The 12726-nt window shown below is 32.3% G+C and overlaps 1 protein-coding gene across 1 annotated transcript; it reads left to right on the top strand.

Moving 5' to 3' along the window:
* The first annotated feature begins 1610 nt into the window (after positions 1-1610).
* LOC123292742 lies at positions 1611-8292 on the top strand. The gene is made up of 2 exons (XM_044873456.1): positions 1611-6692; positions 8284-8292. The coding sequence occupies exons 1-2, from the start codon at positions 1611-1613 to the stop codon at positions 8290-8292; spliced, it is 5091 nt and encodes a 1696-aa protein (XP_044729391.1).
* Positions 8293-12726: the final 4434 nt, after the last annotated feature.

Below are 12726 nucleotides of genomic sequence, written 5' to 3'. Positions count from 1 at the left end.
AAAAGTGTTTCAATTAGGAATCTTCTGGTCTTTCAAAACTTTTTATAGAGCACTGTGTCGAGATTTTACTCTTAAAAATTCGTTTTTAGGATATACAAATACTAGTCATTCTCATTCTAGCCAAAACTGTAACCTTTGTAGTCTTCTTTATTCGAGAACGGTTCTTTTAGAAAGTTTTTATTTAAAATAATAATTTTCATAACATAATTGTTTTTGGCATATATTGTACATATCAAGATTATAATAAATCAAATTATAAATTATAAAAAAATAACATTATTAATACGATTACAGTTCGCTTGACTAATTTTTTTAATTATAATGATGGTGTTTACGCCGGAATTCGGACTTTGAACTTATCTTCAAATCCGACTCTGGTTTTTGGTGTTTACACAAATTTTGTTTAAAGAGAATTAAATCTATTTTTTTTTTGTTTTGAACGGAGATATTCTGTCTCCTTTTAATTTGAGTAATTGCCCTTTGCGCAATTTGATACTTATCGAGAGTCAGTCAGCGTGAACAGTTCGTTCTCGTAGTGAATTTAAAGCGGACAGTGTGTCCCTCATTTTTGTGCTGTACAACAGTAGTGTAATCAGATAGTGCATCTGTATACCAAGGACAGTGCGTCCTCATCTTCTATATGTGTTATTAGTTCGTACGTATAATTAACGTTCGGTAAACGGTTTACTCATCAAGTTACTACTTCAAACTAGTTCACTATAATATCCTATAATTATCCATCCTTTTATCCAAATTACGTGGGTGAAACCAGAAGAACTTTGAAGATTATTACCGGAGTAGGCGTTCAAAAGGTTAGTGCAACCATTTCATTTCATTCACATTTTTCCGTATAAATTTATTCGAGAAGTATTCCGACTTTGGATATTACGTCCATTAGCCAGAGCCAATACATTTTTTGGTCCTTCGAAGCGGATTGTGAGCCTGGGGAATACGTTTTTGCATGATTTATGCGGAGAATTGTCGAATTTTTGAGAAAAAATTGGAGTTAAAAACGTGTAAAAAACGCGCGAAAAGATATTTTTTAATGATATAACTGGTTTTCGCCAGCAAACAAGCTTGCTAGATAGTTTTATCGTGTGCGCATGTCTACAACGTGAGAGTGAGACAACATTACATACCAATGATATGCGCAGTAGTTACTTAAAACACTGCTTTATTGAGTGAATAAACAGATATTTTTGTTTCACTATTTCAAAATTTTCGACGGATTCAAGTCGGTGTTTATTGTTTATATTTTTTGAGTATTATTATCATTATCATTTTTCTGTAGATTTGGACATTATTGAGTTTTTGATGGAATAAATACTTTTTACAATATTTATTTCGAAGTAAAGTAAATGGTTATTTAAAACTGGGTTACTTGTATTTAAGTTAACACACACTTATTGAGTACGTATTGTTTACCTTGTTTGTTTACATGATAATCAAAGTGTTGATCTTTGTGTACGAAATATTTATTTCAAATCTTTGTTTATTCTTATAATATTTATTTCAAATCAACCATTTAATCGTTTGTTTACAAAATACTATTTAGTCTATTTGTGTATTTCTTGTTTACGTACACCTGCTGTCACTGATTATTGACAATAATGGCTGAAGCTAAATTAAAATCAAAATTAAAGGTTTTAACTTCGAAAAAGCAAACCCTTTTCAAACGAGTACAGCTATTATTTGATAAAAGTCAAAACATTGCAGATGAGACAATTGTGAATGATTTTCTTATCAGATATTCGACTTTGAACGAGACCTGTAATGAGTTTAAGCTCCTAGTTGATGATATAAATTTAATAAATTTAGAGATAGATCCTGAATTTGAGCCAAATTGTCAAGAATTAAACGTGATAGATGAATTGTTTTGTCACATTAAATCCGTAGCTGATTCTCTTAAGGTGAAAAAATCCGAGCAAGTAAATGAATCGGTGAAATCGATTGGGGATATAGTCTCTCCTAGGCTACCTAAAATTACGATTCCATCGTTTGATGGCAACCCGTTAAGATGGCCTATATTTTATGCTACTTTCAAATCATTGGTGCATGAAAACATAAAATTGGATAGTATTTCCAAATTACATTATTTATTAGGAAGTTTAACTCACAATGCACTCGCTTTATGTAGTGGGGTACCTCCTACACCTGAAAATTATTCAATTATGTGGGATTCATTAATTGATAAATATGAAGATTCACGGCAGATAGCCTTTATGTATTTGGATCAAATTTTGAAATTCAAACCTTTTTTAGTGGAAAGTGGTCAAAATTTAAACTTATTTGTTGAAAAATTTGATAGTGCCGTTAACGCTTTAAAGGAAGTAAAGGTGGGAGAGTTATCCGATTTTATTTTAATGACAATTGCCTTACAAAAATTAGATGTGCATACACAGAAGTTATTTGAACAGTCATTGGCTAAAGGGGTCATTCCCACTTACAATGAACTTTCCGTTTTTATCAAAACCCAAGCGAAAATACTGAGTCGAACTAGTGGTTCAGCTAATTCCAGTAAGCAAGCAAATTCTAAGGCGGTGATGCATTCGTTTGCTATTAGTGCCGATTCAAATTCATCCGATGTTATGAGTAATAATACGTATGAGAAATTAATTTGTCCAAAATGTAAGGGAAATCACAAATTATTCAAGTGTCATAAATTTATGTCTTTAACGCCTACGGAACGAGTCCATGTGGTTAAAGCACATAATTTATGTTTCAACTGTTTGCATTCCAATCACGGTGTAAAGAATTGTAGTTCAAACTCGAGCTGTCGTAAATGTTCAAAACGCCATCATACGCTTTTACATTTTCATCATAAGTCAGATGCCAATGGTAAAGATAATTCAGAAGTTTTAAAAGGTAATCCCTCCACATCGAGTGTGTCAGTTGAATCCAAGCCATCTCCTCCGGTGAGTTTGTGTTCGACATCAGAATTAGTGCAATCGAAATATACTGTATTATTGGCTACAGCTCAAGTACATGTTGTATCTCATTTTGGAGAAAATTTTTTATTTAGATTTTTGATTGACAGTGCAAGTCAATGCAATTTCATAACTCAGAGGTGTTGTCAAAGACTCAAGTTACCAGTGAATCGAGCGTGTCTGACCGTGTCAGGAATTGGTGTTTCCGAAAAACGCGTCAACGGACAAGCTCAATTAAAATTTTATAGTAAATATGATATTCACAATAAATACACGATGGATGTTTTAATAGTTGATAAAATTACGGATCAGTTGCCAACCTGTGTGATTGATAGTGAAGTGTGTGATACATTTAAAAATTTGCGTTTGGCAGATGATGAATTTTATCGACCGAGTGAGATTGATGGAATGATAGGCGCCGAGTTAGTGCCCTACATTCTGAAGGGACTTCGAATCACAGGTCCGGATTCGCCAGTCGCCCTTGATTCGACGTTAGGTTTCATTATTATGGGTAAAGCGAAAGCTGAAGTCACTAATAACATTATTCAATCTTATTGTTGTGTTAACTCTCCCCTTAATATGGATCAACTCATCCAACAATTTTGGGATATAGAGGAAGTGCCAAACGGTACCGTGTTAAACGCAGACGATTTAGAGTGCGAAAAATTATTTGCGGCGTCTGTTAAGCGAGACGTAAGTGGTCGATATGAGGTAGCTTTACCATTTAAAAAGATTTTTTCTGATTTAGGAGACTCTTATACTTCTGCTTTAAGACGATTCCAAAACTTAGAAAAACGATTCGCCTCTATGCCTTTGTTTAAAAAACAATATATGGAAGTTATACGTGACTATTTCGACCAAGGTCATCTGAAGACCATAAGTGGTCTACATCCTAAATCATGTGGCTACTTTATTCCTCATCACGGGGTTTTTAAGGCTAGCTCCAGTTCTACACCATTACGAGTGGTTTTCGATGCGTCCGCGAAAACCGATAATGGAATATCTTTAAACGATGCTTTATATACCGGTCCGAAATTACAAACTGATATTTTTGACATTCTACTTAATTTTCGTTTATTTCAATTTGCTATGACATCAGATGTGAAACAGATGTATAGACAAATTGAATTGTGTCCTCCTCATCAAAAATATCAATGTATTTTGTGGAGGTTTTCTGATGAAGAACCTATTCAAATTTGCCAATTAACCACGGTTGCCTTTGGGGTTAAGAGTTCTCCCTACTTAGCTTTACGCACTTTACGCCAATTAGCTGACGATGAAGCGAAAAAATTTCCTTTAGCGTCCGAGATAATATTACGTGATATCTATATCGATGACATAATTTGTTCTGTGGCCGAAAAGTCGATCGCGCATAACATTTATCGTGAATTAGTCGGTTTATTCCGAGCAGGAGGCATGGAACTAGTAAAATGGGCGACTAATTTACGTGAGTTATCTGATGAAATTCCTGATCATGCTCGTTCAAATCAAATTTTGGAGTTCCCTACGGAGTTTTTGAAGGTGCTTGGCTTGCAGTGGCAAGCAAATAGCGACGTTCTAAGCTTTTCTATTAGTGTTGAAAATTTAGAATGTACAAAAAGAAATATTTTGAAAACTGTAATGCGTATCTGGGACCCTTTAGGCTTGCTTGTTCCGGTATCTTTACATATGAAATTACTAATTCAAGAATTGTGGCTACTCAAACTTGAGTGGGATGAACCTATTCCAAATTATTTACAAAATATTTGGAAAGTCTTTCAAAATGAGTTAAACGACTTAAGTCAAATAAAAATTCCACGTCATATTGGATTTAAAACAGGTTCTTCGCTAGAATTGTTGGCATTTTGCGATGCATCGTCCAAAGCATATGCCGCAGTTATATATTCCAGGATTATAGATCCGGACCGTCACATACAACTTCATATATTATGTGCTAAATCCAAAGTGGCTCCAGTTAAAACAATTTTAACTATCCCTCGTTTAGAGTTATGTGCGACATTATTATTAGCAAAACTTTTGAAGTGTGTTATTGCCCAATATTCGAATCGAGTGAATATTACTAATGTGTTTGCGTTTTCCGATTCAATGGTAGTGCTTAATTGGATCAATGGTTCCCCCCATAAGTGGAAGACTTTTGTAGCTAACCGTGTATCAAAAATTCAATCGTTAATTGATGTGTCGTCGTGGTATCATATTTCTAGTAGCGATAATCCAGCGGATTGTGCGTCTCGAGGATTATCACCGAAAGAATTTCTTGAACATCCGTTATGGTTGAGTGGACCATCATGGTGTTCGCGTGATAGGTCAGAGTGGCCTCTAAAACCCTTTACAAAAAATATTGAGCAAGAAGTTGTCTGTGAGGCTAAGACAATTTCGTTACCCGTTTTCGAAGAGGAAGAGCATCCTCTTTATTCATTAATTCATCGTTGCGGTTCTTGGTTAAAATTAATACGATCAACCGTATTTGTGTTGCGATTCGCTAGAATATTGCCAAAACGGGAAAATATTATAGCTACAGATTTAACCAAAGCCGAGAATTACTTAATTTCTAGTGTTCAACGTGTTCATTTTCGAGAAGAGTTTCGTTTATTGAAGAATGACAAACTGTGTTCTCCGAAAATACGCTTTCTGAATCCTTTCATACAGGATAACATTATTCGGGTAGGAGGTCGTTTAGTCAATGCGGTGATTGCTTACGACCAACAACATCCCATGCTACTCCCCAAAAGAGATCATTTTGTTGATTTATTAATCGATTATAATCATCGATTCAATTTACATGCCGGACCTCATTTATTATTGTCCATATTGCGTCAAAAATATTGGATTTTAGCCGCGAGAGGAACGGTCCGTTTTCGTGTACAAAAGTGTAATACTTGTTTTAAAACTAAACCGCGTTCACACGCACCAATTATGGCTGATTTACCCAGTGTCAGAGTATCTCAAGCTAAGGCATTTACTTATACCGGTGTCGATTATGGTGGTCCATTCTATATAACGTTAAGTAGGCATCGTGGAGTACGATCCCAAAAGGCTTACATCTGTCTTTTTACATGTTTGACAACCCGAGCGGTTCATTTAGAATTGGCATCAGATTTAAGTACGGATGTTTTTTTAGCTGCGTTCAAGCGTTTTCTATCTAGACGTGGGCCGTGTTCTACAATTTATTCTGACTCAGGTACAAATTTTATTGGTGCTAAACGATATTTAAATGAGTTGTATGAATTTGTTCAATCTAATCTCTACCAATCAGCTATAAATTCAGAGTTGTCTTGTCGACGTATCATTTGGCGATTGAATCCACCCACTGGGAGCCATTTCGGAGGAGCTTGGGAGAGTATGATAAAATCAGTTAAGACTCACTTAACTAGAGTTATTGGGGATCAAATTTTATCATATGAGGAATTTTCAACCGTGCTTATACAAATTGAAGCCTTGTTAAATTCACGCCCATTAGTCTGGCAATCTTCAGATGCGGCCGAGGGTTTGCCGTTAACCCCGGCTCATTTTTTAACGTTAACCCCTTTACAAAGTTTACCCGCATATAATGTACTTGATAAGCCACTAAATAAGCTACAAAGAAAGGAATTGCTTGATAGTTTGGTCCAATCGTATTGGAAACGATGGCACCAAGAATATTTAGGCGAGTTACAAACGCGACAAAAATGGAATACTCCAACCTGTCCTGTAACTCCGGGTACTTTAGTTTTAATTAAAAACGATAATTTACCGCCACTTCAATGGCTTACCGGTGTAATACAAGAGGTATTTCCGGGAAATGATAACATTATTCGCGTCGCCACGGTCAAAACCAAGAATGGAGTATATAAAAGACCAGTGGTGAAGCTGTGCCCCCTACCATCTCAATAATTCTTTAAAGATTTCACAAACGGAATCATACGGCTCAATAAGTGTTAAGGACGTATGATCCTAAATTTGAATCTACCAGTTTATTTATTTATTTGTTTTTTTTTTTTTTTATTATTAAGTTGCAGAGTTCTTTTTTTTACTTAATTTTAAAACAGTGTTTTAAGGTGGGGGGAATGTTTACGCCGGAATTCGGACTTTGAACTTATCTTCAAATCCGACTCTGGTTTTTGGTGTTTACACAAATTTTGTTTAAAGAGAATTAAATCTATTTTTTTTTTGTTTTGAACGGAGATATTCTGTCTCCTTTTAATTTGAGTAATTGCCCTTTGCGCAATTTGATACTTATCGAGAGTCAGTCAGCGTGAACAGTTCGTTCTCGTAGTGAATTTAAAGCGGACAGTGTGTCCCTCATTTTTGTGCTGTACAACAGTAGTGTAATCAGATAGTGCATCTGTATACCAAGGACAGTGCGTCCTCATCTTCTATATGTGTTATTAGTTCGTACGTATAATTAACGTTCGGTAAACGGTTTACTCATCAAGTTACTACTTCAAACTAGTTCACTATAATATCCTATAATTATCCATCCTTTTATCCAAATTACGTGGGTGAAACCAGAAGAACTTTGAAGATTATTACCGGAGTAGGCGTTCAAAAGGTTAGTGCAACCATTTCATTTCATTCACATTTTTCCGTATAAATTTATTCGAGAAGTATTCCGACTTTGGATATTACGTCCATTAGCCAGAGCCAATACAGATGGTATTCATTATGTAAATCGTATTAAATATAATAACATCAAGTTAAAAATGATTACCAACGAAAAAAATAAAAAATTAAGTATCATCAAAAAGGTTAGATAAATGAGAAGTTTTTTAATGGCTGGATCTGTACGTAGGCTAGCTTCATTATACTTTCCAATTATTTTCTATCAATCATTAGCGTATTTTTAGACAAAAAACGTCTTATATAGTGATTTCCCTTTTAAATTGTACAAAAATGGCCAAGCCATTTTTTGTCGTAACTATTAGAAGTTTTTGAATCGGAACTATTCGCGCCGCGCATGTGTAATATCGGAGGTGTTGCCATGGTAAGGATACACTACTTTATTCATATAATTGTATGGATTGACATATAATTAATTCTATGGATTGCATAAAGGGTGACATATTCTTGAAAATCGATAAAAATGCTTTAAGCGAAAAATGTTTGGTGTATAGGAGCACATTTTACGCACACCTTATACTTGATCTAGGTTTTCAAGCTGAACGAAAAGCTCACTCTTCTCCTATCTGGTAATCGATAGATAAACATTTTAATTTAGAAGGTTGTCATTGATTAAAAAAGTAACATTTTTTCTTCGAAAAATTTTTCCGTAAACCGTAGAGTTTGGGTGAAAACGGACTGAAAGTTTAGCCCAAAATTGTTTTTTCGTATCAAAATTTGATTTGCCAATAAAACATTTGACTTGTGATTTGACTTTTAGAGACCATAATGACTATATATTTCCATTAAAAAATCTCTAGTTAACCTTGGAATAAGGAAATTGATCGTTCTGGTTACTTTTTGAACCCCGTGTATAATTGCGATACATGCAAAATATTTCGCTTGTTAGAGGATGGTAGCATAATATTTTAATAGTCTAATTTTAATATACTGAATATCTTCGGGTGCATTATCTCCATGGCATAAATTAGGGTAAAATTTAATTTCATTGGAATTAGATAGGTAAGGTATATGACAGCGTAAAATGTTTTATTTATATTTACATTTAGAATACTTTTTACATCAAATAATTCAAATATTCAAATTTTACGTTCGTATATGATGAATTTATTTCGTTTTATATACAAAATCAAGTTCAATGAGCCACACGCTGAGATGATGAGAGTATATTCAGCATCCAAATTTAAATGAATATCACCAATACAAAATAGAATTTTTATAATATATTTAATGCTTTGTTATAGTACTATTTTTGTTTTTATCGTGCGTTAGTTCTAATACAGAATCATAAATGAAGCTTATAGATAGAAGGACCAAAACTAAAAGGAAAAATATAATATAAAAAAAAAATTTTAATAAATTTTAAATATCACTATAACTAATATACAGTGACTACCTTTCAATACTAGCAGACTCAAAGGCTTTCGAATGTATGACTTATTAGGCACCGGAATCGACTTTAAAAGTTATTTAAAATGTTTATCCATTATCAGTTAATAAATGGTACCTACGTTAAGAAGTTTCGATACCAAACGTTACCAAAAAACTGAAATTTTGTGTGTCAATTAATGAGCATTAATGCGTATAAATTTCAAAAGGATTCTCTGTACGGTTTACGAGAAATTAATGATTAAAAACTGCCCTTTTTACATGGTGGTACATGAAGAAGTCGTAATAAATGTTGGTTTTTTAGTATGAATTTTTCACAAAAGTCGTACAAAAGGGTGATTAATTGATAAATAATTCAAATTTATTTTTCATTTTCAATTAACGATGTCGAAATACGTTAAAGAGTTGAAATGAAAATGATAACAAAAATTTAAAATTATATTTATTAATTAATCGCCCTTTGATAGTTAATTTCTCTAAGTCGTTCAGAGAATCAATATGAATTTTTCACAGAAGACGCACAAATGGATGATTTCAGTTGATAAATAAAATTAAAAATTTTTGGATTACTTTAATTTTTTTGGTATCGAAATTTCTAAATAGATATTATATCAATATACATTTTTGGCTCACAGGGTGATTATTATGGAGAAGCTAGCTCATATTCGACTAGCTATTAGTTTACTTATTCTAAATAGTTCGAATTAGTTATTAGTACCAAGGACTAAACAAGGCTAACTTGACACTTATAGGTTTGAAATTTGCTCTGTGTGTCTTCCTATTAATCTTGGTTCTTTTGTTATTAACTGCTTCTGTATAGCATACTTAACATAGTGTTGTATTTTGATCTTGCTCTTAGACATATGCAAGACCTAGCAAGACTTGCATGACCAAAACCAATGAGTAAGATAAAGATCTAAACAAAGGTAGCTTAATCCAGTCTTGGTATTGGTATTGGTCTTGGTCTCGCTCATCACTAGTACGAAATTTCAAATGAAATTAAAGAGCTTGCGTAGTAATTATCTATATATTGAAATGCAAAGATTCCTAGAATGGATTTATAGATTTTTTTTGTAATTCTCATGTTATTTAATATTGCAAAGATTAACAAATTTATCTCACCTGATATAATAATTGAAGATGATAGAAGTATAGAGCCCAAAATTATTTCGTGTTTTTTAAAACAATTATACGATTTATGTATTCCAGTTATAAACCCATATACCATGTACACAAAACAATATGTCAAAGAGACCAGTAGCATTTTCTTTATTTGCTTTAATGCATTTAAACGAAAATTAGATAATTACATCAAAAACAAATCCTAACGTTTATCCACATGGATCAGCTATAACTGTCTTAATTCTAAAAACTGTATAAGGTATTTAATTTCCCCAGACAGCATGAAAAAATGAAATTTTCCAAATTATATTATGTTTTTTAAATTAATAATTAAAGTCCAGGCTGAATAGGTAATACAGACTTTTGGGGTATTTATATGCTTTACGGTGGAATACTGGCTTTTACTATGCTTCATACACTGGGCTCGTGTATTCGGTGCATTAGTACCACTTACGTTTGGAAAATGTTATCGGTTAAACGGCAAAATATTAATAAATAATGCATACTTGTATTAAGCCGATGAGAAGAACGATGATCATTGCAAGATCAAAAACTCTGAATGTTACTCCTCTTGCTTTTATCAAGCCTACAAAACAATCATATTTGTCAAATTGTTCAAACCTCACTTTATGGAAAAATTAAATCTAAGTTCCAAGTTATATTTTTGCATTGATGTTCTCGTAAGCTCTCAATTTACCTTTTATTTCATATTTCAAGACCGAATAAAGATAGAATTCAGTTCCAAAATCATCCTCTCTCAGTGATTTCAATATTTTGACTGCTGTAAATATAACTTGTACTATCAAAAATAATAATGACCTTACCTAAAACATAAAATAATTTTCTATACTTGTGTAAACTGCAATTTAATTACGAACAGTCGATGAATCTCTGCACAGTGCATATATCTGCTGTAGTGAATATTTTAATTTGAGAATATACCGATGTATATATCTAATATTTCAAAATATTATTTTCCAAAAAAAAAAAAAGAAAAGACGAGAAAAGTGTAAATTATCGAACAAATAAGTTATAATCTTTCCAATCGAATCCGCATCACATTCGTATATACATGTACTAGATCCTCTACTGCCATTTTTATTTATTTATGTGTTAAATAAATACTAAATACCTATGTATAGGGCTTTTCATTTTAAAATCACGATTCACATTTGTTTCGTACTAAATGATTTATAACCAATGTGATAAAATGCATAACAAAAATCTTCTATCTTAGTCCTACTTATTGCTGTCAGTACGAAAAAATAAATTCTGCACTTGCGCATATGACATGATGAAAAGGTCTATTCTCTGCACTTACAGCTGACCGAAAATTTTCAATATAAATTTAAAAAATCAAAATTAAAAAATATGAGAAAAATACGAAATATTTCTATAAAATCTAGGAATCGATTCTAGGAATTTTTTTAATTTTCCTAATTGTTTAAAAATGTTTTCTGTGGTTTTAAAAGTAACATCAAATGCAAAAAGTCCTAGGAAATCCTAACCTATTGTTGCGTACAAAAATTTTTGAGAGTACTCGGTCATAGAAAATCAGTCCAGAACATTCCCCGCTGCATTTTCTTTAAAAATGATGTATATACCAGTCACCTCCGTTTTAAATGTATAACCTTATATGACTAAAAATGGGCAGAATAATAATTAAAAACATATAAAAGATGTTTTCATAAAAGTTTTCATTTTCATAATGTTTTATTTGGGGAGGGTAAAGATAAGGAGAATAATCTTTGAATATAAAAATTGTCCACGAAAAGCTGAAAATTGATCGGTCACGCTGCTATAGCATAAGTGTGAGTTTCAAAGAAAGTAATAAGAGTTAGATAAAGTTCTAAACAAATTCTAAGTGTTCTCATCATATGCAATGTTATAGTAATAACACTTAAATTAGGTATTAGTTAGCTTTGTTCTAAGCAGGATATTTGAACTGTCCGCTAGTTCTTAAAATATTACTGAAAATGTTTATGTTTATGGAAGTGGCTAATTTTTAAAAAATGTGGTATAATTTGCAGAAACGTCTTCAATTTTAGTAAAGTGAACAATAACATGGTAGTAATAATATAAAAAATAGCAACTTACAAATAAAAACCATGCTGAAATTAATGCCCTCTGATTAATTGCCTTCATGGTTTGATGTTGCATAAACATTTATTTGTCATACTGATCTAAAATAAAATTTATTTCCAAATCACATTCCAATTTTTTAAATATGTTCCGACTTTCTGTCGACCGTAAATATTTTTGTGTCATCTTGAAAATGATCACTTCAAAAACTGACAAATTATTTGCTCGGATAATACAAAACATGATAAGGTATAGTAAGATAAAATATAAATTTTTTCCACATATCCAGTAGGTGAGATTCATTGCAAAGATTAACAAAACTCAATAAAATAAAATTTTGGAAAAAAAAAAAAAGTTTCTTACATATCCTTCAATTAAAAAGATTGTTGCCGGGATACGAATGAAATTAATTTGTTCCAAATAAAGCAATCCATTTACGTTAAGATATAACAAAACTTTGACAAATGGAATTACGAATCGTAATCGCATAATAAATGAAGAGCAATATTTTGTCCCAACCAGATTGACAAACCTAATTAAGAAAAATATTTATGCCTTTTTATTAATCCAATCAAAGTTCCTAATTTTGAAAATTTTAGAAACGAACTTT

The sequence above is a fragment of the Chrysoperla carnea genome, chromosome 2 (assembly GCF_905475395.1).
Source record: "Chrysoperla carnea chromosome 2, inChrCarn1.1, whole genome shotgun sequence".
NCBI classification, from domain to species: Eukaryota; Metazoa; Arthropoda; class Insecta; order Neuroptera; family Chrysopidae; genus Chrysoperla; species Chrysoperla carnea.
This window is presented reverse-complemented; position numbering and strand designations above follow the sequence as displayed.